We start from the raw sequence: 26,890 nt of genomic DNA on the forward strand, positions 1-26,890 counted from the left end.
GATAAAATCACTTACAACCTAAAAAAAAAAAGTAAGAAAGAAAAGAAAAAGGGAAGTTTCATTTTTCTTCAGAGGAAACCTTCAATGTATTTAGAATCACAATTTTTAAGCTTCATTTAGCAGTCTGCATTTTACAGCACAGACCACACTTCAGGCTGCCAATGCTACTGGGAAGATTCATGCTCATTGATTAAAGAGTGCATCATTTAGATAGTTTAGCTATTAGTACACATACACATCTCATTCCAGGAAAAGTGCATACAGCTTCTCCAGTAGAGCTTTTATGACCAAGTAAGCATGGAACAGCACAAATCAATACTGTTCAGTTTGCAGATCTGCAGTAATTTGGAAGGGAAAAAAAAAAAGGAAAAAAAAAAACAGGCAAAAAGAATGAGATCTGGAAACAGCCTTCCCTCAGCAAGGAACATGAAATGATGCAGTAATAGGGTGCCATGGAAAAAAGTGGACAAAGTTCCAGTGGTCAGACCTGCTTCTACCAGCTTCTGCTATATCTGTTTTTGGTAGGTTAAATTGACAGTTTCTTCCAATTAAATCACAATTAAATCACAGAAGCAGTGCCAATTTGAAATGGATCACATAACCATTCCAGTTACTGAGCACTGCCTAAATTCAGAGAGGAATTTTAGTGTGCATGAACTGGACTACTTCAGAAAGACACCAAACTCCATGTGCCTGTGGTATCACCAACTAAACAGACTCCAGCCTCTTTGGACAGCTCCAAGCTACATACACAAAGCAGAAATATCTGGATCCAGGGCTGTGACTAAACACAGTACAAGGCAAAATCCCAACTTAAATATTCTCCTGATGTCTGTGTCACAGCACAAACCTGCTTTGACCTACTGATCCACACTGCTAACTAATGCACACACTGCCCATCATCACAGAGCTCTTCAGCTCCCCCCCTATGAAATATATGATCCTCTTGAACAGTGCAAGAAAGAAAGAAAAAACAAAAAACAAAAAACAAAGCAAAACAAAACAAAAAAAAAAAAACAACCAACCAAACAAACAAAAACTGTTCAGAGGATTTTCTACTATAAGAATTTTTCATAAACAGAAATTCTCACCCATTCAGAACTGATACAGTTTCAGTTCTAAAAAGAAATGGCGGAAAAAAACTATTCAAACACATTGAGACTTTACTTGTCCATAAAACTGCATCACCATTGCACAGTTAGCATGTCAAATTACAAGATGAATACAGTGCTCGGATTTTTTCAGTTAGTAAGCTAGTCTGCAGCAAAAGTAAACATGGGAAACTGTTTGCACATTTGTTGCTTGAGAACACATTTCACCCTAGTCACTAGTAAGTCACTATGGAACCAGATCTACAGAAATTAGAATCATATTTTCCCATAGCGCACTGCATTAAGAAAAGCAAAGAATGACCTGAAGTGATCCACTGCAATCTTATCTCTAAAAATGATGTAACAACAACAACAAAGCAAGAAACACAGAAGTACTTCAACAAGGTTCTGACTTACCTATGTGATAAAGTCCTATCCAGTCAGTTGGATCAACTTCTTCCTTAATATCCCAGAAGATTATGAGGTTCTGAGATTGCCCCAAGGTGTATTCATACATACTGGCTGTCAAACTAGACCTGCTATCTGAGGTCACTAAGTCAGTGTCACTGTTGGCACGCTGCAAATTCATGTTCTCAGCCATGGTGCCCTGAGATGCCAAACTCTGCAGATTCTCTGGGCTTAGAGTATACCGGAGCTGCGGGTTGCGACGTCGCACAAATAGCAGATGCTCTCGTGCTGAACTGGCCATCTCTTCTTCACTTTTTTCAATTTATGTGAAGAAGTTGTTGTTCAGAGATCTACCATGAAGAAGAAAAAAGACAAAGTGAGACAACAGGTTACTCAAACATTAAACATTTAAATATTTTAATCAGGACTGTTCCTAGAGATACTTAAAATGGACTGCCAGAACACAAAAAAAAGCAAAGCATTTGAGACCATCTATCAAGCACGTGTAGCCACAGAAACAAAATGAAGTCTGGCAGTGGCCTGAGGAGTGAAGAAATAATAAAATCGTCTTCTACTTAAGAAATCACAGCAGTTTATCATGTACTTTCACTATTGTTAGTTTCCAACAATACTTGCTACGCAATGAATGTTTAGAATCAGAGCAATGTTAAAAATACTAATACAGCTGGACATATCACTTCAGAAGAAACAATATATAAAAGGCCTGTACTACTATAAACCATTTTGTGAGAATTTTATTAAGATAGAAGGTCTTTGCTGGAATGTCATGCTAATGTCATCACCCCATACTCAACAAACACAACCTGCATCTGATTATCTGTACTGAACGACTAATCATATTATTGCTTGAAAACATGCCCTCACATTACTCCAACTTGAAACAAGTCACCAGAAGGAAGACAGAAACAGGAAAATATTAAAGCACAGGGAACAGCTTGCAACAAGATGGAATTAGAAATGAGGAACCTCTTGGCATAAAGGAGATATGAAAACTCTATGTAATATGTGTCTTTGACCAAAGCCATTTACCTTTTTCAAAGAGTTTACATGGACTTATAATTTCTTCATCTTACTGAGGAAATAAAACCGTAAGTGTCTTCAACTGGCAGAACAATCTGCTTTGAGAAGAAAACAAACAGTCTGCTGATCTGTTTTTCAACTGAACCTGTGAAAATTATCTTGATTACTATATTCACCTGGAATACAAACAATGCATCTTCTATCTCATCCTCATACACTCTCCATTCTGAAAATACTTTTTTCAACATTTCTGACCAGATTGCAACTTAACTAGTGACAACATTAATTATCCCATTGCAGTGTCTCCCATCAAGGATATATAACTTAAGCTTTTATTTCTAAATATAGAAATAACCATATCTAAGAAAATTGTGTACATGTACACATGTACACACACACACACAACACACACACACAAAGATACCCAAGTACTATTCTTAGGCTATCTTTTTTCTATCAGGTTAATTTAGTGTGTTGAAACCTTTGCCCATAGCAAGGGGTAGAACTAGATGATCTTTAAGGCCCCTTCCAATCCAAGCTGTTCTATAATTTTATTCTATGATACCATTTGTCACAGCCTTCAGCTGTCATACGCAGATGCATTTGTTGTCTTAAAATAACCTGAGCATAGTCAGACAATGCTGAATGCCAGCTACTATAGCATTCCCTGTTTCAAGCAAGTAAGCTTCTAAATTAAAATAAGGTAGAGTCCACTGGAAACAAATGGATTGGTTGGCCACATACTTATTGTTCTAATTGTAATTGGATCTACAGTCAAATACTGCTATCAATTACATGTCTGATAACTGGTTTATTAAATAGAAACCATTGCCTCTAAAGTCCAAACACATTTAGTAATTACAAATAAAATCACCTACAGCACTCTGAGATCCCAAGACTACGATCAATATAATCTTAAAATAAATAAACAAATCATTTTTATGAGGTTCATTTTAATTTTTCCTGTTTTTTTTCCATCACCACATGGCTCTCTTAAACCTCTGTCTTTCCTTAACTCGTCTTGAATTTTCTTTTTGTCACAATTTCAGTGTACAAACTTTGAGTCTATCACAGATGCTTTTCCTTTTTCCAACTTTCCTTAAATTGGAGATGTTTTAAAATATTAAAAAGCAATTTTTGAAACATGAAGTTCAACTCAGCCAGTTGTATATAATTCATTATACACTATGTGGTTCAGATTCAAACATTACAGAAAAAGAAAGAAAAATTCAGTCTAATAATTTTACATATAAAGAAGTGAAATGGAGATTATCACATTTACTTCACAAAATACAACACAGACTTTCCTGGATACATACACAAAACATTTTATTTTTGGCTCTGGATGTCAGCAGGTTTCAGTAACTCATTTTCTGCCCTGTTCCTTTGCCTTGGACATCAGCGATGAACTTTGTATAGCAAGCCTTCTTCAGTGAACGCTGGGCAGTTAGTCTCTTCATTTCTCTGTGCTATTCCCTAGAGCTGAAAATATTGGGCAACCAGGAGCAGAAGGGTACATAAGAGATGTTCACCAACTTCCTTATGTCTCGCAGAAACCCACAGAGATCAGATCATCCTCAGCTTTCCCAAGCCCTTAATGAGGTAAGTACCAGTGGACATCATCAACTCTCCAACTAAGTCGTACAATCTGCCCATCCTTTTTTCTTTTCCTTCTTTCTTGTAACAGGATCCGGCTAACAGCACATGCTAACAGCTATATTTTAAAATTCACAATGGAAGAGAGAGAATGAGGAAGATTAATTAGCAGATGGATAGTGCACTATCCATCTGCTCAAGTTAATTTTCTTCTGTCCCACATCTGGAGTTTTACCTTGCTTTTAACTACTGCACACAGTAGTTTTACAACAGTAAAATTACTGCAAAACAAGCCTCATACTGGAGGAATATAAGTTAAAGACAAAGTCTGAATAGGAGAAATGTAGAAATTTCTTTTAACTGCAAAGCAGTACATTGTACCCGTGGCAACACTGACGTTTGCTGGAATATATTGAAAAAATATATCCAGCAGATGGACAAACTCATCCATGTATAAGCACACAAGGGAATTAAGTTTTGCTAGCTATAACTATCCTGCAGTTTGAAAGATAAGAAGAGCCTGAGAAAAACATTAACTCCTTTCTAACAGTCAATTTTCTTAAGTCCCAATTGTTGTCATTTTGATGAAACATGGACGTAATTATAATTTCTGAAGATAAAGTAAAATAGAAATCTAAATATTGGATGGCTGCTCCATTTTTACTTCTAAATCCAAGTGTCTTAAAAAGTCATGACATAAATAATGATTCCAACAAATATTAGATTCTGATGACTTTGGGTTACATTTTTAGCAAGCAAACTAAACTCCCATACAAATGAGCTACTCATTTGTACATTTTCCTACTATGGAAAAAAAAAAAAATCAAAAAGTCAAGTCTCAGGCTTTTAGAATACTTCTCAAACTCAGTGAAACTGGCTGCAAAGGGGATCCATTGTCAAACAAAACTCTGCTATATAATAGCTCACAATAAGCTGGGACGTTCACTAAGGAGAATTGTACGTAAACAGAAATGACATATTGTAAGAGGGAAAAGATGATAGTCACAAACTACAAGGAGTCATCTAAGAGGAAAAAAAAAAAGAACATTAATTTAACTACTTACAGTTTGAAAATGGGAAGAAAAACTAACACGATTTGCTTATGTGACATCTGGTTAACAATTCCTGATGCCTGTAACTATTAACTAACAGATACATCCTAGCAGAGACTGAAGTCAGAATTATCCCCCCATCTTTATCTCCCACCAAGCACCAGAGAAAGAGCACTTGCATCCAGACTGCTGTGCTGATGATGAGCACCTAACAAGCTCTGTGCACTTCCCTGACACAAAAGTGTAGGTAACCAGGCTGAACGTGATTGGAGCGAGAAGTGCACCAAATGCTAGGCCATGAGGGCAAAGAACACTGTTCAATGAAGTCAAATTAAAATATGGAAAGTGAATCTAAAGCACATGAGAAATAGAGGCATTTGAGAAAGTAGTGGAGAATCATTTCAGCAAACTATTTCAGCTGAAAAGTAAAACCTGTACCAAAGCTCCTTATCTGTATCAGGGCTTTCTTCAATGCTTCACGAGAAGCTTAGAGAGAAATAAGACCCATTTCATTTTAATTTCTGAGTGGCACAAGTTCAAGATTATTTTTATCTACAGATACCTCTGAATTACTAATCACAGAGGGACCAGGACTGGGAAGAATGAAGAATTTTAAAGGTTCCATCTGATATATAAAATATAGACAGGAAAAATCCCTCTGACTTCAGTCTTCTTCACTAATAGAAACTCAAAGGCAATCTCAAAGCACTTTTAATACAGTCAAATATTCCATAATTCTAAAAATATATGAATGAAGGTCTGGGAATTCCAGCAATGGAATAAATTCAACAAAATACCATACAAAACAAAACAGAGTTCTCATGCTGTTTTGTTTATCTTACTCATAACCACGATTCACTTCTTGTTTATGTAGCAATCCTTTCTGAGCCTTATGGGTCTCACTGGCAGCCTCCTCCCACAGCAGCTACTGCAGCAGGCTGGAAGGGCTGGCCCTGAGAGCAGGAACCAGCTCGGAGCAGGGGAGCGAGGGAGCTGCAGAACAGCAGCAATGATCGCCTCTCACCTGGCTGCTGGGAGCCACAGAGCTGCACGGTGCACCAGCAGCATGTGGCACACAGCACAGTGCTGGCTGGCCCAAGCTCAGTGGAGAAAGCACTTGAGGAGAAACACAGCAGAAGTTTGAAGTGTAGGGCTCAAACTGACCAGTCTTGAGCTCTGAGTAGCTGAAAAAAAAACATTCTTTTTTCTTCAGAAAATTCAAAATTCAAGATCTTTTTTCCCTCTCCACAGACTTCAAAGCTAGCCAATTGTTCATTCTCCTGCTGATATTTGCATTTAAAACATGCGGTACATCCCCAAAAATCTCTGGAAAAACTTCCTTTTGGTACTGGCTTTGACGCTCACCACTCACCCCCCTAAAATGTGCACAGAGCACTTCAATAACCTGCCAGGAAATTCAAACACTCCATTTCTGATTTTCTATAAAAGCCTCATGACAGAGAGAGATGCACTGAAATATCTTCCATGAAAGCTTTCAAAATATACTGGAACTTTAAAATACATTGGTGCTAGTGTACCAAAGTACACAGAATTATAACAAAATGCATGTTTTTTTCTTCCAGTTAGCAATTAGTGATGTGTCTGATAATATAAACAATCCCTTTAAGTTTTCAAACCCATCTTGAAGACAAAGCACAGGTGCTTTCTTTCCAGTGCAGCCACTGGGCTTCCCCTTACTACTGCCGTCTGTCATTTCCTTACAGCACTTAGCTTATCTTTATACTGAAGTATTGCAACTAGTACAATCTAGAGAAGACTGTTTAGTGATTTTTAACATGGCAGATAGATGAGGAAGGGGAATCATTTTTTTAAGGCGTTTTGTTGAATCCATGTTCCTACTCTTCTGCTGTGAGTGCTGCCGTAGTGATGCTATTTGCAGAAACAAGATATGGCATACAGCAACTAGACACATGCCTTTGCACCTGTTTTCAAATACAAGATACTAAAGAGTAACTCACTCTATGTACATCTCAAGATGGGTACTTAACTGTCAGTGCCTCTGCACATCCGCACTAGGATAACACATGGCCACAGACCATTTGCAGCTCTCTGTAAGCTGCATTTCCACTTGCCAGAAGCTCTGCCAGGAGCAGCACAGTTAGAATTCACTGCTGGCAGCAAAGCCTGCCTGGGAAGAAGGGTGAAGGTTAACCACATGGTTAGCTGATGCCCTTAGCCAGTCTGCACAGACCATGCCCTTCTGCTCCTCTTGCACTGCTCTGCCAGGGGGCCCTGCCGGATCCATGCATCAGATGTTTATTCAGCAAAGACACGGGCAGATGATCCACCCTGAGATGAAGGATGGACTTGGTTGCTCTTCAGATTTTCTCCCAGGTCTGTTTTCTAATATTTCTGTGACTATGTGAAGATACAGACTTGGTTTGGGAAAAAATAATAATCAATAGAGATGACACAAAGCATCTTTTTCTATACAGACAAACGAGATAAAAGACTCACCCTTCTGCCCAGAAGGCCTTAAGCCTTTTTCTTGTCATTCCTCCTGGAGTATTTCCAAGAATTTCTGCTACAAGTTTTCTGTGATTCACATCATGGCATTTCTCTCAAAAGGCATTTTCCACTGTTGGATTATTTGGACTTTTCCCTGCCAACACATTATCAGATTGGAGGTAAGCTAACATGTCTGGATGCTTCTCATTCAGCCAAAGAAAAGCAAACGTCACATCACTCAAGCACAGATCAGCTATTTGTCATCTCTACTTTTCTCCACTGCTTACCAAGTAAGGAGTACTAAGGTCTCTTAATTTCCACGACCATGGCTATATCCTAAGGCTTCAAGATGATTTAGCACATGAATTAATCAACATGTGTCATGTAATGGAAATTTTTTGCAGTAGATCAAGAAGTTCAGTATTTCAAAAAATACAACCACCATTACATTACATAACTGTGCAGTGCTGAGCTCTCACATCAAGCAGAAAATTGGGGAGATTCTGCAGCTAAAACGTAATTACAGCTGTTCAATACTGCTACATGGAATGCTGAATCCTCACTAGATCTGCACAATAAATTAAACAATAAATTATCCAAGTGACATGAACAAGTCCAACCACTAATGTATTGGAGGAAAGAAAAGAACATTATAAATCTAGAGAATTTCTGATTGGAGACATTCAATGTCAGGGTTAACCAGGCTCTGAGCATCTTGATCTAGCTGTAGGTGTCCTTGTTCATTGCAGGGGAGATGGGCTAGATGACCTTTGAAGGTCCCTTCCAACACAAATGATTCTGTGATTCTATGAATCAAAAGAACGAGGTATGTTACAAACTTGAGAAATCACATCATTCCACCTCTCAAAAGACTTTTTTTAATTACAAGGATATTAAAATCTTCAGAAAGATTAAAAGGGAGGGATGCTTCTCTCTTTTCCTGAGTTATTGTAACTTGTACATTGACAACTTGCACTCTTTCATGTGTGGTCTTCTTTTACAAAGCAACAGAAGAAAAAACATTCAAAATGATACGAAATTATCATCATTAACAACAGAAGCTGACATGGGACTAAGATTCAACTTAAGAATTTAAATGACCATTGTTTTTTTAAACAAAGTTAAATTCAAAGTTACTTTAATTCAACTTCATGTTTATTGGATATTATCTGTCTTGAAATATGAATCGCTATATCCAAAAGAGCAAAGAGGCAAGTTAAATTCTGAAGTATTTTATTTTTCTGCTGATCTGCTTACACTCTAACAAAGCCCACAGACCTCCACAACAGGAGAATGACTGGATGCTTTTAAAAGCAGCATAAATCCAAGTAATTACAATGAAAATACTCACTTGTAGAAACTGTATTAAAGTATAAAGTATCTTAAGGTAAAGCTACAAATTACTGTGCTGAAATTTCACAGTGATATTTCCATACACGGAAAGTGTCGGAAGGAGGGGGAGAGAGGGAGGAAGGGAAGAAAAGCAAAGTGCAAATGCACACTTGTCTCCTTTGACTTGAACCTTGTGACTCAGCTCAGATGTTAAAGATCAGCTCAGATTACAAACCCATTATATAATTTAGACTGGACAAAAACCACCCCTAAAGCAAAAAGCACATAGTTCAGCATAAATATATATATTTTTAAATGGTCTACATGATTCATTATACAGCCAGATAATAGCTGAGTTAATTCAGAATGTAATAGAATTTCTGTGTGAAAGCTTTTCAATGCATTTTTGTACCATTTGATAGAGCTGCGTCCTGCAGCTGCCCCCCGCCATCACAGCAGCAGCTCTTCCCCAGGCAGGCACCCATCGCTCAGCACCAACCAAATATCGGTGTGTGATTAACATTGTTTGAGCTGAAGCCAGGAGATGGGAAGGGGAATTATGGAAAATCCTTTCAAGTCCTCTGCTGTGACTGCCAGGCTGTGGCACCCAGCTGGGTCGCAGATATACCTTTGTCTTACACTGCAGATACATACCAGGAGGTCCCATGGCCTAAAACTCACTCTTGCCTTTCATCTGAAGTAGAAATACAAAAGCGGTGTAGAAATACAAGTGAAACATATCAGATACACACCTATCCTCAAGTCTATTCACATTAAGAAAGACAGCATGACTGGAAATGTTAGTATAGTTGCACATGGAAGAGGCTACATACAGAATGTATTACACAGCCCTTCAACCCCCTCCAGAATTGGAAACCATTTAAAAGCAATGTCATTTCCTTCAGTCATCTTATATGTAACAAGATCCCTAATAAAGCTGTAGTTCAGAAATGAGGCAGAGACTGGGTGTGCAGATAAGCAGCAGTTTAATCTAGCCTAGCATGGAACTACAGCCTTAGGTGAATCACTCCACAATAACACTCTGCATAATTTTAAAATCAGAATCTTCACTGCCACAGATTCCATTTTCAGTGCTCATGACACTCATCTATCTATTGCTAGTTGCTGTTGATCACTGTCCTGAAGAATTTCCCTTCAAGTACTGCTGCAATTACTCTCAGTTTAGCCTTTTGATGTCAAGGCGCATAGTCCACCTCAAATACAGCCCCTTTAAATATCTATAGCAGAAAGACATAATATAGCCTCTACAAGAAGCTACTTTGCCATAGGATAAGGAAACATCAGTGTAACTACTCTATGAACAAAACACAAAATGCTCATACTAACATATGTGAAAGCTTGGAAGAATATATTAAGTACATGAAAAGCAAGCAGCTCTCTACTGCCTTTAAGACTGGTAGCATCATCAGCACCAGCCCAGGGTCCTCAAAACAGATTTGTTCCCCCAAGGCTTTTTTTCCCACAACAAGAGATGGTAAAGACCAAGACACAGAACTTTTACAACACGAGTCAGCGTTTGTCTGCCCAGAAGTAAGAATACAATGCCAAAAGTCTTGACACACAGGATAGAAAAACTGTGTTACTTTGAAAACAAGAAAGGAAAACTGCCAGACAATTCAAAAAGCCATTTATTAAACAAAGCATTTGACAGAACAAGAAGTAGTACAAGTATTTACTACTTAGTATCAGAGCACTTCTGCAGTTTTGTTCCAAGTCTCTGCAGTCTGCACTGAAGCGGATACTACTCAAGAGGTGCTGCATCCATTAAGGCCAGCCGCAATTAGGCTGCACCTAAACAGCCTCTTTTAGTATTTATTTGGCAGTTATTAAAAGATAATATACATTCTATGCAAAAAGCAGTTACAAAAAATCATGCCATTTTAAGCTTGAAAACTACTCTGTACTGATGGGAAATGAACACTGTTGTTTCTGTCTATCCAAATATAACACAATCATTCCCATTATTAAGCCTGTGTATGCTCAATTTTCTACCACATAAAATAATTTCATTCACTTAAACAGCAGCAGAACACCACAGAGCAGGTTGACTTATTACACTTAGAGATTCCCACGTTCTCAGGAAACACAGGAGTCCTTTGTCCCTTTCAAAGCAGCAAAACCCCTTCAGTTCATCATGTAATATATACATTTTTGCTACAAAGGCGATATTATTAACTTAAAATATAGCATTTGTGTGTAAAACATATTCACTGACTTCAAGAATTCCATTACCAAAACGTGCTAGAAGGCTAAAAAGAGAATAAATAAAAAAAAAAAAAACAGCCCACCAGCTGCAGAGAATTGTTCCCCCAGTTCATTTTTGCAAAGTTCCAGGCTGGTCCACTGAGCAGGGGCTGGATAGGAAGATGTCTAAAATAGACTCAGATGTCCCCTTAAAGAAAAAAAGAAACTAAAACCAAAACAGAACAAACACTTTGTGTACCTGAGTCTTACAGATATACTATAGGTACAAACAGCAATGTGAGAAAAGAGTAAAATTGACAAGTTTTGCTGGAGTGAATTTAAACTGTCTGTCAGTATACATTCAAGTTTCTGTTCACCTGCCCTTTTTACCCTTCTGATATTTCAACGAACAACATTTCACCAGATACGCTTTCCCAAAAAAGGGCTACATTCCATAAAGATTTGAGGATGCTCTTGGGCTGGAATACAATGTCAGTACGCTTCTGCTTGACTACAGTTTAATGGAACTTTTTGCCTGGAAATGTACAAAGCAAAGATGTCCCTGACACTGGCAGGAGTAGGAGAACAGTCAGCCGAGCCAGCTCAGAGATAACGCCCTTTGCTTGCTGACTGTGCAGTGTTATGCCCTTAAGGACATTAGCAAAAGCATTTCAGCCCTATCACATTTTGCATACCAGTATTACTAGACCCATGAGGAATTTCTTTTAGTCACCTTTTTTTTTTAATTCCCTGTTTTCACAGCACTTCAAGACACACAGGAGGTCATACCTAAAAGGTAACAATTAAACCACATGCATACATACAACCATACAACCACACTTATACTGACAATGCTGTACATTCTGATGTAAAAAGTACAAATAACAAAGCTAAAATGCAATACCGAATGTGTTCAGTATATGAAGTTAGAAACACTAGTGAAATTCAAAGAGCTATGAAAGAAATCTTTGCAGACGGAAAGCGCTAAGGATCTTATCCTCCAGAAAACTCAAGGGAAAAATAGTTTAAAGCTGTAAGGACCTCTGCTATGATAAAAATGCTACTCCTGCAGTAACCCCCATACACCACCAGCACCGGCAGGTATAACCCGATATATGAGGGCAGCTCTGAAAGTAATGCCTTCTACTTTATTACATTAGCCCCCAACATCAGAGGCAGATGGCGGTGGTATGGAAGCAAGAGGTTGAACCAATATTCCATTACATGTTGTTGCAGTAGAGGGCAGTCTGACTAAATGGCATCTAACATGGAAGAACAGGTGTGTCACTGAATTCCTCCACATGGAAAAAATAGCACCTACTGACACATCCATCGATGCATGCTGAAAATTTATGGAGAACAACACTGCATGTGAGCAGTGAGGGGTGGATGGTGCATTTCAGCATTGGTGACAGTGAGTCCTCAGACTTATGAATACAGCATGCAGGCTCTGGTTCATTGCTGGAGAAAATGCATAGCTCATGGTGGTGACTGTGTTGAAAAAGATTGTTTTGTAGCTGAGAACTTCCTCTGTCAAATGGTGAAAATGTGTCCTTTGTATCTGTTGTGGTTTCCATGGAAATAAATAGGAGGCATTACTTTCAAAGCAACCTGGATACATTTGTCCATGTCTGTTCTGCACTAACTTTAAAAAAAAAAAAATTCGAGCTAGAATGCAGGCTGTTAGGAAGATAGAAACAGCAAAGCTATCATACTTCTCCCCCTGGAAATACACATTACAATACATTATTTAGTTCAGTGATCCCACACTGTAATTTTTCCTCTTGCAGGATTACTGCTGCTTTGTGCAGTTTCTGCACTAAATAAAACAGAATTCCTTCAGAATCTAAATGAACTATTAACAGAAAGGAAACCAACAATACAAAGTGAGCTATATAAAGATGAGGTCTATTATGAATTAATACTTTTATTATTAAATATGCATGAGTTTTTAATAAGTAGATCTAAAAATAGAAACAAGTATCAGAGGATTTCTCCAGGCAGTACGATTTTCATCTTCCTTCCGCAAAGAAATGGGCCACTGCTAAGAGGGCTCTCACTGCACATTTTTACACCGCTGCATTGGCCCTAATTGATCATTGCACAGAAAAGCCTTTGAGATCCAGGCATAAAGGAATCCAAAGACTTGCCCTGTTTATCCAAAGTTTTGGATAATCTACAACAAACTGAATGGAGTTCCGTAGGCCCAGCCTATGGTACACCTCTCTCAGTTGCCCGGTCCCATCCCCACTTTGAGTCTCCATTAGAGAGAATTCACGTGAAAGAAGACTCCTGCATCAGATAGCAAACAGCAGCAGATCGAAGCACGCAGTGGAATGCAGCGCAATTCAATATAAATCCACCCCAGGGCCAAGGTGCTGCAGCACCAGGAAACGGAAGGAGATTGAAATCAGTGTTTATAAATACAGGCAAGAAATTCTAGTGCACATGGTACCAAAACTATAAACAGAAGATAACGTCATCCGGAGGCCTACGTTTGGTACGCTTCAGTTTGGGGAATTTTGAAGGCGTTTTGTTTTGTGTACTGTTTTTAAAATGACCTTGGTGTATTTACATCAAATCATGTCTCTTTGGTAAACAGTTGATTATGCTACGAGGCAAGAGGAAACAAAATCACAGAAATCATAGCACACTGCATTCTTGTACCACTGTAAAATCCTGAGATCTGTAGTTTTTTAGTTAATTCTGGTTTGATTTTGAATTAATTCTATTTGTCAACGTATAACAACAAAGATATAATTTAATGCCCATCACCATTTTAATCCTTTTTCAGGTGTGACAACATGACAGTGATTTTTCACTTGGCTTACTCCTTGTGAAGACAAATTGGAATTGGAGCATTTTATAAACCTACAACTATTTAAAACTACTAGTTCAGAGTTAAATTCACTTAATGCTCAAATTATGGGCAGAGCACTCTTCTCCCTCTCTCAAGCTTCACTGTAGTAAATACTCAGTATTTACATGGCACACAATTGATAGAACAATCAACACACAGATTTTTCCTGTATTTCAGAAATAGATTAGTCTTTTCTCACCCTTCATTATTTTACACCATCTTATTGTTGCATTTTGTGCTTTTAGCAAGCCTCTCTCCCCTGAACACCCAGGATCCAGTTTTGCTTGGTTGTTTTTTGTTTTTGGTTGTTTTTCCCCAACTACACAGTCAACGGTTTTTCAACACCTACAATGCAAGGTCCACTTGTTCTTCTCCAGAGTAGGTAAACTCTCAAAATCTGATCTCTCCACAACAGCAAGAAAAGATTATTTTATAGCCCTCCAACCACACACAGCCCATGGCAGTGCCTTGCAGAAAGCCCTCTATAGCACAACCCACTACTGACCGACCTCTTCCAGGCATTCAGTGTAAAATCTGCCAAAAGGCCGAAGGTATCAAAATCTCTACCTGGACTCCTAAATTGTGGCAGTATCATACACACTATTTCCTTTTGCTTGCCCCAGGTAAGTATCCAACATTTTCAGACAGATTCAGGGAAGACAAAGAAATGTAATTAATGAAGTCATGTAGCAAGAACAAAAGTTCTCTACCTATTCAAACCATGTGTGTAGGTACACTTCAAAATGCTTTTAATTGTCACAAACCTCATTTCCCATTAGAGGATGAACAATCATGCTACAAGAAGCTAACTTGCTTTGTTTTTACAGAGTATTTATTTGTGCTTTGTTCAACTCCCACTTCACAGAGCACAAAGAGAAGATGCAGAGTCAAGTACTCACCCAGAAGTGCAATATGCTTCCAGCCCATGATCCAACCACCTCTTTAACACATGCAAATGCTACAGAATAGGCATACAGTCCCATTAAAACACGTATCTTTAGCCTTATATTGATAATTTGTGTAATTCCAACAGCTGCAGTGACAATAGGGGTAGAAGCATTTTGCTGACAGAACCGGGCCCCAGAGGACAGTAATAGTATCACTGAAGAGATGGAAATATATGCATACAATCTCAGCAGAAGGCAGTTAGCTACATTAAAAAACAAACATAAAACCCACCTACACCAGTTGCTCATTTTGTTTTCCTCGTGAATGGAAACAATCCTAAATGTCCTGTATCTGCAAGTTAACATCACAGAACAGTGATCTTCCCAAAAAGCAAGAAGTGACGCAGCCTTCTGGTTAGCTAATTCCACTGCCTCCGTAACACAAGTGGAGGCTGACACATTCACTGTCGCTCAATCTCTGCTGCAAGCTATTACTAAGAGAATTAAGGTAGAAATCACTAGAAACAAATACCTGCATACCAACTGTACTTCGTGGTTTGCCAAAACTCAAATGCTGTTATTCTAAAGTGCATGAATGAAGATTCCTGTGATATAAACTAGTTAAGTAATAGGGCTCAATAGATTAGCCAAAGGGCCAATCTATTAACAACTGTTAAGAAAACAGGCAGCTAACTCTGTAGCTGCATGTAGTTACAGACTGCTTTGATTTTTAATCCTATATTTAATAAATTACATGACCCTGTGATTACAGTCATTATCACTCATTTGCTGTGTCCCAGTGATGCAATTCCCATAGCTCAACTTAAAGAAAAGTAATAAAATGTTGGGTATAGGCAACTACCCTTCCACGAGGCTCCTAAGCGTTAAAGCTGAAGCTGTGTTTCCTAAACAGCAGCAGCAGCCCAACCAAGTAGAGGATGTTGTCACAACTTCACTAACACACCTACTCACACTGTAATGAATTCACAAAGCTCTGATTATAATACAAACAGATCTCACAGTTGCCAATATCCAGCTCAGGAATAGTGCTGAAACTGCTGAAGAACAAAACAGAACAGTCAGACAATGCAGCCAAGTTACTGAAAAACATTTTATAAAACAATGCTTCAAGAAACTAGAAGCTGAACACTTATTACCAAAGCCAAGTTCCATTAAGTACATTTTTAAATAGCTTAACATAGTCCAAATTAACTTGTTTTTTTGTTGTTTTTTTTTTTTTTCCATTTTTCTGTAGTGTATTTGCTATAAATCTAGGACAAAACTAGGACACCTAAGTCACAAAAACAATCTGAAGCAGTCATTACCTTGTCTTGCTATCCCAACCACATCTGGTGACAACACAGGTCTGCTCCTGCGGCACACTACCATCATATATGTTGAGCAATCTGATGATTCATTCATTCAAAAAGTTTCACTGAAAGCCTTTCATAACAGTCTGCAAGATGCCAGCACAGAGCAGCAGTGCAACTACAGCTGAGAAAGCAAACACCACTTCTAACAAACTGCTGAGAGCAGCTCAGCCAACCTCTAGTGCTAACACACTGTAGGTTGCATCAACTACCTGCAAATGAACAAATTAACACCCCTGTCAGATGTGGCAAACGTTTTGAATCCAAATGTCACTCTAGTGGGTCACTAGTTGTGATCAGTAATAGGAACTCAATGGAAATTCAAAGGTTTCCACTAGCACTGACTGTAGAAAACAAAATATTACCAACAAAATATTACCAACACAAAAATATAATTATTTTAAATCCATTTCACCTTGGTCACCGACATAGAATACTGGCTACACTGTAGATACAGATGCTGTATCTTGTCTAGAACAAAACAGAACTTTAATTATAACACATACTATTCTCCAATACACAACTATTTTCTAGTATTTGTTCCTTCGCTATGAATAATTTGCTTTATATATGCAGGAAGCATTAGCTTTACAGTTATGCATCCAACCTAACGCTGAGCTGAAAGTAGTCATTCTCCGGAGTTGACCTGACATCACCATCAACCATGAGCTCATGGACACATGACATACGGTCACGTCAACTGCTCTCCATCAATATCTAACTTTCTGAAACACATTACTCAGCTTCTTGGCATTTTTCTAGAAAATCAGCACCCTAAAGTGCTGCCTTAGCTCTATTGATCTGTACTGCAGTGGACTGGCACAGTAAATACGGATCACTGCTGTAACTGTGCCTCTTCCTTAATAGCTTATCTTTTAGGTACAGTTCCCAAAGCAAATGGGAATAGAAGAGCCTGCAAGGGTACTGGAAATGCAAGAGTATGCTTGTGGTATTTGAGTATTAGGACATGCAAATAGATTCTTCTGAAACAAGGGAAAACCCTAAACTAAAATGCCAACCTTCAAAGCAAACTGTCAAACAGATATTTTACAATAAATAAGGAGAAAAGCATCGCACAACTAAGGACAAGCAGCTTCACACCTAAAGTACTGTAGAAGCACAGAAGACGGAAGTTTTAAAATTTTCTTTCTCATTGTCCTCGTGACTCACAGACCACTGGACACCAACACAAGGAAGCCGGTGTTGCTCTCTACCAGAGCTCAGCAGGGAGCAGACTGCACAGAAGCAAACCAACAGGCTGTTAAAACGTGTTAAGAGCACCTTTAGTAGTCGGGTAGACCATTTTGCAGATGGAAAGGAATAGTAACTAAAGGACCAGAGAATACTGACATACTTCCATCGAGGAATTTTCTAGAGAGTCAGAAAATTAAATCATTCCCATTATATGCCATGTCATCAGCCTTTCAGAGCTCAATGATATCAGATTATTTATTTTTACTCTTCCAATTGTTGCACTTGCTCTTCCATGTACACCAGAGAGCACAGAGGGCCTCCTGCTCCCAGCAGGTCAGAGACATTGGGTTTCATGTTCAAACGATATATTCAGAAAAGCTTACCAAGATTTACAGAGAACATTACCCATGTCAAATACATTACTTGTGCCCATGACCCCACATTTAAGCCAATACCTGTTATGAACATTCTAAGAAATGTACAGACGGGATTTTTTTGTTTTGTTTTTGGATGGTTGGGTTTTTGTTTTGGTTTAAATCTGGCAAGACTACAGGAAATTCTTTCCAGTTCCCAGAACAGTACATTCTGCTACCTATAGGCAGTATTTAACTCAGAATGCATTACAATGGGCAAAGAAATTTCTGGAAATTACACTGCTGCACACAGATGTCATAAAGTATTGTAAAACCAGGCAATAGAAATAATATGATTTAGGCATATGAGACCAGAAAATAAATCCTGTAAAGTAAAGGCTTCCTTAATGCTAAAAAGCATAACTTTGGATATTGGCTACTTTTAATGGGCAAGAGCTGAACAAATACAAGTATGACATGAGCTTCTTTAGCTGTTCCACATCTAGATGCAGAGTAAGAAACCTTCTGTGTCATTGCACAGATTTGTCTTCCAGCTGTATTTGGTGCGTCACACAGCAATATACAATTCATCATTAAGCAGTAAGAGTGTGAACAGTGAAAGAGTCCTTCAGGTCCAGCTAGGTATTCCCCTCCCATGTGCAATGAGTGAGCTCAAGCACACGCACAAACATCCTGGCCATGTAAACGCTCATATGACTTCTGCTGAAATTAATGGGAGCCTCCCTGCCACGTCAGAGTGCTTGGGATTTGGGCCTTATCAACGAGCTAATTAAAGCATGAGGCAAAGCAGAAGCACCATATATTTTAGGTGCTTCAAATAAGAAAATAACAATCTCGTGTCAAAAAGATGTAAAAAAAACTGAGATCTCATTTTTCTTAATTACAGATGAAAGCAAGCACAGAAACAAATCTAATGTAGCAAAATGTTGTTTTACTCACTTCAAAATTCCATTTTGAAGAAAAAACTTCCTATAACCACTGCTAAGCTTTTCCTTAGTCTTAAAAAGACGTAGCTCTGGTAGCCATTTCTCCTTACCTATAACTCATAAGGAGTTCATTATCAATCCATTTCAGATATGACTCAACTCTTCTATTATTATTACTTCTACATTGGAATATTCAGCTTCACACAATCAACTTCCTGATAGGCATTCAACAGTTTCTTTGTGGTTTGCGGTGAGTTTGTGTTTTTTGATTTTGTTTTCATTTTTTGTTTCTTTGTTTTTATAAAAAGAAGCATTATCATTTTCAAATAGTCAACACAATGGTATTTACACCCTGTATTTTGTAACAGGCAATTGTTTTTTGATGAAAATAGAATTAGGTAATACACTGGAAATGCAACATGTATTTTATATCTAACTCAATCTTAATCAAAAATAAGATACAATAGAGGCAGGAACTGGTCAGAGGTAATCTGTGTATAATGACATTTCTGAAATAATCACAGTCCCAAGAATAAATCTCCAGTTTTCATGTTATTGTGTTAAATGAATACAAAAACCATAAATATGGCTACTTTCAAAATGGATTTTTCGTTACTTTCCGGGATTGAGAATAAGTTCTTTCTTCGCTACTTCAAGATTCCTTTCAGAATGTGTCAACATCATCTTAACGAACCCTGAAACATCTTTCAAAGTACAATACATCAAGGAAAGGGTTTAAAACCTCCCAAGATATTCAGCTGAGAACTGCCATACCAAGATCTCCTCACCTTTCCTTCAAAGCATCCATAATAATACCTTTCCTAAATGGTACCTGAATGGTGTTACTGTTGTATTGCTCTTAACTATGTGAGTATTTAAAACAACTTTCGAACCACACATGAAAAAAGAGTGAAGGGTATTGTCAAAGTTCATGTTGTTGATCTTGTTACCAGTGACTCAACATCAGGTTTGTAAAACTTGATGACAAAACTATGCACAAGCCACTCTGCCAGGAATACTCTTATCCAAAGCCACGACACACTTAAAAGAACAACTGTCACCCTCCAATAAGCAGAGGATTTTATTAGCAAATTTTTTGTTAATTTGTACAATTTGAATGCAGTCAGGTAAATAAACTAATAAAACCTCGTCGAGATGCATAATTAGGCATTTAAAAGAAGTAGAGTACTTCTGAATACAGTACATTTACAAAAGTAGACATAAAAATTAAAATAAGCTATTAGTAGGATGAGACAGCTTGTGACTCATTGTCTAACAAAGGAAGCATGTCAGGGAACATAAAAAATAATCAGAATACTGCAAAGCATGCCATTTTAAAGCTATATGCACAAACCGTTCAGTTAAGTTATTAAACACAACAGGGTGATGTGCTTTGCAATGGACACAGTCAACTAAGAAAAGAGAAAATACCAATCAGAAAAATATGGCCAACATCCAGGTAAAAGCACCCATATCTGGGGTGACCATAAGTCACAACCAAAGACAGCCAGTAAGGAGAGCAAGAGATCCCTTTGATAAAGTTTCTTGAATAAGTTTTTTGCAACTGCTTTTTGTGTTTTCCCAAAATGTTTATCCTTGAAAATCTTTGCAGATTTGACACAGACAGGTCCATGTCTGCAAATCAGTAAGAGTAATAGAAGAAAATGTATGTTCAGTGACACACTTAGAAAAAAATCACAAAGCTCACTTTACTTATTTGGAGAAACCCGTTCTTTTTACAACAGCTTCTTATCAACCAAGAACTATTCTTCTTTAACCTTCTTGAGAGACCAGCTTGGAAGACAGTGAGGTGCTGCTGGCTTAGCTTCTGCTGGCTAAGAGGTGGCCCTGCCCTGATCACATCACTACTTTGCCCAAACTCTTCTGCTCACGCTGTGAGAGTATGATAAAGACCTGGGATTACACAACTGCAGTCACGAAACACACTCGATGTTCAATGTTTCTTGCATTCCCTTTATTTGTTTCTTTTCTTAAAGACAACAATCTCAAATCTTCTCAAAGACTATACAGGAATAACATTTTTCCATGCTTCTAATCGTAAAACTTACTGTGGTGATCAAATGGAGGTTCCTGAGGGATTCTGATGCAATAAAAACAGATCATGTAAGTTTAAGGCTAATTGCACAGCCCTTCCAGCATTCGCAATGACACATCTCCCAGCAGTAAAGCAAGCAAAAGGCAGATTTGTTTCCATCTTAGGTCAGCCAATTTCTTATGGGATCTTTTCACATACCAAGAAATGAAGAAAAGTACATGGTCTTATTTCTCCCAAAGCATTCACTTTGATAAAATTATCAGTGATGCCCTCACGGACCAGCAAAGTTAGCCAAAAATAAAGCAAAACTAATCTAAAATGCCTCATTTGGAAAGACTGACAAACTCTCCCTAGTAAGACATTCTCTATTTTTGTCTCAATATATTTAGCAGTTTTTTTCCCCAACAGTAACTACAATTATTTTTTCAAGTCACAGTGAATATCTGTAAAACAGAAATATTTTTGCAGTCACTGGGAAAATAAAATTGCACAGCACCAGGCATGCTCAGGAGGGAACACTCCGCTCAGTATCTTTTGCTCACCAACTTAAATTCCAACTTCCAAAAGGTATTTCCCCACCACAGAAGAATCAATGTGACCATAAAGCTCTTTTATGCACGGATGTGTGCTGCAACCAGCAGAAAGCCATCCTTACTCAACGCTGTTCTTAAATTATGCAGCTTCTCCTGCTGCAGACAGTAAATCATTCATGAATTTAGCATCAGTGACTTGGAAATGAATTATTAGCTACAATGAGCTCTGAGGTCCCACAACAATGTATGAGCAAAACTGTTAGGAAAATAGTCATGCATTTCTCCCTTTCAGTAAATTATACTTAGTGAACAGTCCAGAAAAGACTCAAGTTCCCCAGTAACCAAGGCAACCTGAGCTGGCATATACCTGATTTTTGTGTCAGTTCTACATTTAAGTTTTTCTGTTGAAAAATGGAAAGGATGCCTGTGTTGTGCAGACACACATACATATATGTATATGTACACCTATCACAGTGAAACCGTGTGCGTATATATACACATATTTATACAAACACCAAGTATATGAATGAAGATTACCACCACTGAAGATTTTTCTTTTACACCTCAAATATAAACATTTAACTAAATCAATAATTAAAATGTAATGGAACTGTACACAGCCAATGCGTCAATGATCAATGTTTTTCATATTTCACGTCTTCCCTCAAAGGATTCCACTCCACTGCAGGAATACTGTATTGCCTCATTCTGACCCTGACGCTTCAAAGAAGTTTGCAAATACAATTCCTTGCTCCAGTTCAACTCTTCTAACAAAAAGACATGGACCCACGCTTACTAATGTGTCATGATGTTAATTTATACAATCTGTATGCAGCACTTCGACAAAACTCTAAGTGTTCAAATTCAGTGGTACGTGGATACAGACTCCTAAATATTTTATACAAAAAACAACCACCAACACAAGGATGAAAAAAAGGAGCTCAAAACAGCCATTTGTTAGAGCTGAAGCTCCAAAAATACTTACAAGTGTTTAAGTTAATATCTCTTACAACATTATGTCATTTCTCCAACAAAAGGATTATTTCCATGGCTCATAAGAACACTTGTGGAGAACTAAGAATTTGTTTCTATCAAGAGGGATGTGATTTTACCCTACATTTCCAATACATTTATCACATTTGATATAGCAGATATAGCATACCTGTTTATTCCAGAATTAAATGGAAAGCCACTTTCAGCAAGTGACTAATACATAAAGTCTTGTGATGGGTGCTACATCACTCTTCTACTGTTACTTTCAAAAAACAAATTACTTGCATTGCCAGGAATTACATTATAAAACCATTTATCAATCTTCAACCTTTACCATATGCTAATAATAATCATTTTGTGAATAACATTCACAAGATGATGTTGCAATCTCTATCAGATCTATGTATTTATGAAGCCTGTGATTCTGTAATATTCCAGTGACACTTACAGATTACACATTTGTCACTAGCAAGTCACCATAATATCTGCATTCACTGGTACTTGTAACAATGACAACCTACAAAAAACCTACATGAAAACAGACAGGTATCATGGATACATCGTCACTATGTAAGAAAAAGAAATCCTCAAAATAAAGACCTCCCTTGAACATGTAGTACTGGAGCAAAATATTATACAATACAAAAACAATGTTTCACCACATGTGGTAAAAATATGTGGAAATAAAGTTGTCTGAATAAAAAGAAACTGATTCAAAATGTTTAAAAATCGAAAGGCAAAACTAAAGAATTCTGCTGACAAGCAAGAAAACCTTTTATATGATTTCTAAGAATAGCTTTTAGCTGTATTTTAAGAGTAGGTATATTGGCATAAACAAAGGTTAGCTTAACTCATTTTCCATAGAGTCATGCCAACTTATACTCAACAAAGACCTCATACTTCTCTTGTTACCTCTGTGAGAATGACCTTTTTTTCTTGCATTTGGATATGCTGTACTATACTCCAAGTCAGAATTCAGTTCTGGCTGCCCCTTATGACAGTCAAAAAAACAGAGGTAGTCCTGAATAATCTGTCAGATTTTGCTTGAGAAAAGACTACTGCTCTGTACTGAGAAATTCTTTCCACGGCTTCCTTACTTGCACTCTCAAACTACTGACATGGAAACTTAACTTACAAAATCCTGAACTGTTTAGATTTTAACAGAAAGTAGAAAAAAGAGTGGGAAGGTGAATTAATGCTGTATATATATTACAAAAGTGAATTAGATTTCTTCAACACTGATTAAATTCACTGAGCTTTCAGAAGCATGGGGATTTTGATAGCACAATATTTTTTCCATGTTTTCAAAGGTGAACTTACCTGTTTATACAGAAGTCATGATAGAATCTCATCTTCACGCATCTCAAGCTTCATAGCCTGTAGCCATGACAAATTGTAGGAAACAATACAACCTTCAAGGTTTAATTTGCATTCTGATTGAAAAGCTACCTCAAAATTTGCTAGTCCACATACATTCTTGAAGTGGTACACACACCACATACCTGTGGGACTGCACACAAGCCTTCACTTAGCATGGAGCCAGACATATCAGGAAAAACATTCCTTTCTCCAATCCCTTACAGACACAGAAGCATGATAGCAGCAGTCTGGGCAGCGAGAGCAAACTTTCAAATAATCATAAGAATTTTAAAAAGGCAGCCGTGTCTTCTAACAGGTAAAAGCCAAAACTTGGATGGCCAGGATATTTTGGGAGATATGGCCTACACTACCAAAAAAAAAAAAAAAAAAAAAAAAGTCAAGCAAAATCTATACTGACTAGAATATTCGTAAGCATCTACTTTGTCAAATTCCCTATTTGGATGCTCTCATGAAAGGCTACAGTTAATTTAGAATGACCTATCCAACTTCAGTGGACTTGAAAAAAATCATTCTGACACTCCAGGAACAAACAGTTGAAGTTCCTGGTACCCTCCAAGCACCTACTTAGAGTTGCTTTATTCATGTGTTAAGATAACGAGCAATGTCCCCAAGTAGAAATCGAGCAAGGTGTTCTACATAGGCAGAATGAGAAACAATTCCTGCCCTGGAGAATGTAAACAAAAGAGAATTTAAAAAGAAAATGAAATAAGAAGCACAGTAGAGTCTCAGAGCAATCACAGATTTGCTGGTGCCTGTGCTTTCGTAAGCAGTGGGCTCTCAACAAGGCAGTGGAAACTTGTGTATTGATCCAAGGAACAAACTGGCATCTTTTTCTCTGCAGGTGAACGGCTACACTGTCTGCAAGATGAACACTCTGATCATCCTCCCTCCAATCAACAGCACTCAGTTAAAAGCACAGATAGAAGGCCAACTTTTTTCTTAGCAAAGCAGAAGCCTTTACTAGCATTTTTTCAGTCTTTAGCAGCTTCCTGGTGTTCAGTAAGCTTACAAAAGGCCAAGAACATCTTACAGTCTGAGAAAATGTTTTTGTTTGGAAAAATCTTCAAAGCTCCAACTTGCAGAAACCATTCATAACATTTTCTTGCCATCTACCCACTCAGCCCTGAAAAGAGTATGTGTCAATTACAATTCTCTAAATTGACCAGCGATTGTTTTATTTTCTTCTATCTTCTCTCTGTAACAAGAAAAAATATTACACACGACATCCTGAAGCACTGCCTCCTTGTACAATACGTCAGCCATGCCGTACTGAATGCCAGTTGTGCAAGCCTTTTTACATAAAAGAGATATGCAAAGATTCACAAATAAGGCCACTCTGGAGATGGAAGTGCTTGGCTAGTCACACATGTTGCGTAAAGCAGGCAGCTGAATTTGTGGCCTTAACTAAATTCTATTTGTGAGGCTTCTTTTTTTGTATCCTTAATAAAATTTATCAGAATCATAGGTTAAAAGAGATCTCAGGAGGTAATTCATACCTACTTAGGCAGGATGAAATTCATTGCCACGAAGGAGACAGGCATATGTTTCCAAAAATTTTAATCCTGCAACTTTTTTGTTTTGTTTAAAGACTTAACTATAGTAAAAAAGCTTAACAGTGTTGTAAAGGAACACACATTCCACATTCTTCCACCAATAAGCGCTCACACACAAACTACTACACAACCATCACTCCACAAAATAAATGCCTTCTACCCTAAAAAACAGTGCAACTAGTCTTAATTACGCTGATTGCAATTCTGTCTCTCAGTGATGCAGGAACTGTGAAGCATTTATGCCAGCAGCAAGAGAACGCACAGAGTTACTGAAAGTAATATTTGGGATCTAGAATTTGGCTGCTTAGAACAACAAACAAAACTGTAATGGGAAATAATTAGGAAGAATCTAAACATAGAAACCAAAACCCTGAGACTGGTGAGTGTGCAGTGGGTACCCAAATGAAGATGTGTATCATTGAAACTCGGCAAATGGTAGAGAAGAGTCAATCAGAAAATCTGGATACAGAACACAGCTCTCCAAACCAATGTGTAAGTCCTTTCCTCAGGATGAACAATACTGTTTCAGGTTAAATTCTAACTCAGAATATAGTGTTTAGACTTTGAAGCTGTACTTGCAATACCACCATCCATAAGCCTCAATAAATGCTGAAATGATGAAAAGCTGAGAAATGAGATCAATGCCACAGAATGACAAACCTCTCCAAAATGAAAAAACAACATAAAATTAAGATTAATACAACATGAAGTGACGGTAGTATAGATTTTCATTCAATGAAAGGAAGCAGAAAGAAAATGAAGAAAGATAGTGACAGAAACAATTATCTGGTATCTTGGTGATAAAAGAAGCAGACCTCATTTTTGAAGGATTAGAAGCCACATCAGTGGCAGCAGGAAAAGCAGAACCTAACACAAGAGTGACTTTGATTGATTCACTGTCTGTTGTATTTACTCAGAAATTCTTATGAATTTACTATCGACTGTGTCTATATGTGACTATGTGACTAAGCACATAGTTAAACATTATTCCTACCTGGAAAAAGGAAAGAGAAGAAACAGGAGTTTTTTGTTTGTTTTTTACAGGTTTCAGAAACCTTCCTCACTCCCAAATAAACCCAGGACTCCAATATTTAGCAAAGCTGCATCAATGACCCATAATACCAGACTGAAAATCTGAGAACCAGCTATAGTGAAGGGGAAATTTTAGAAGAAAAAATTGGCCTCCTTCCCTTCTTTCATCCAAGTTCGGGTCAGTATATTTTCCACACACAAAATTTCAAAGATAATTAAAGTTTATCTTTACAGTGATGCTGGATATATTCACTACTCCAACATCTTCCAACACAGTAATTTTAAAAACAAATAAATCAGAGTCCAAATCCAGCTGGCATCAAGCAAAAATGCTCAAACTGATGAGATTCCAGTTGGGTAGTTCCATCTAAAAATCAGGAAACTTTGGTAGACTTGGCTTCCACTTATCTTTCAGCTGCTACTGGCTTGCTTCCAGACAACATTAGCTGAGTTGCATTTTTTCAAATGAGAAAGTTAAATCAACAGGACAGGAGCTAATAATAACTGGCAAATGCTAAAATGACACACAAGGAAAGCT

The 26,890-nt window shown here is 37.7% G+C and overlaps 1 protein-coding gene across 4 annotated transcripts in view; it reads right to left on the bottom strand.

Annotated features, from left to right (window-relative positions):
- HECW2 (HECT, C2 and WW domain containing E3 ubiquitin protein ligase 2) overlaps nucleotides 1–26,890 on the bottom strand; it is a 149,950-nt gene that overhangs the window by 104,837 nt on the left and 18,223 nt on the right. For 2 of the 4 annotated variants that reach the window (XM_085227670.1, XM_085227671.1), the window contains one exon: nucleotides 1,509–1,849. In XM_085227670.1, the coding sequence (XP_085083796.1) occupies nucleotides 1,509–1,800 (292 nt within the window). In that variant the 5' untranslated portion in view covers nucleotides 1,801–1,849. Of the gene's footprint in view, nucleotides 1–1,508; nucleotides 1,850–2,549; nucleotides 2,616–7,666; nucleotides 7,812–26,890 lie in introns of those variants that run through there. The other 2 variants (XM_085227673.1, XM_085227672.1) reach the window with 2 other exon arrangements.

This window comes from Meleagris gallopavo, chromosome 7, assembly GCF_905368555.1.
Source record: "Meleagris gallopavo chromosome 7, MGAL_WU_HG_1.1, whole genome shotgun sequence".
Taxonomy (NCBI): domain Eukaryota; kingdom Metazoa; phylum Chordata; class Aves; order Galliformes; family Phasianidae; genus Meleagris; species Meleagris gallopavo.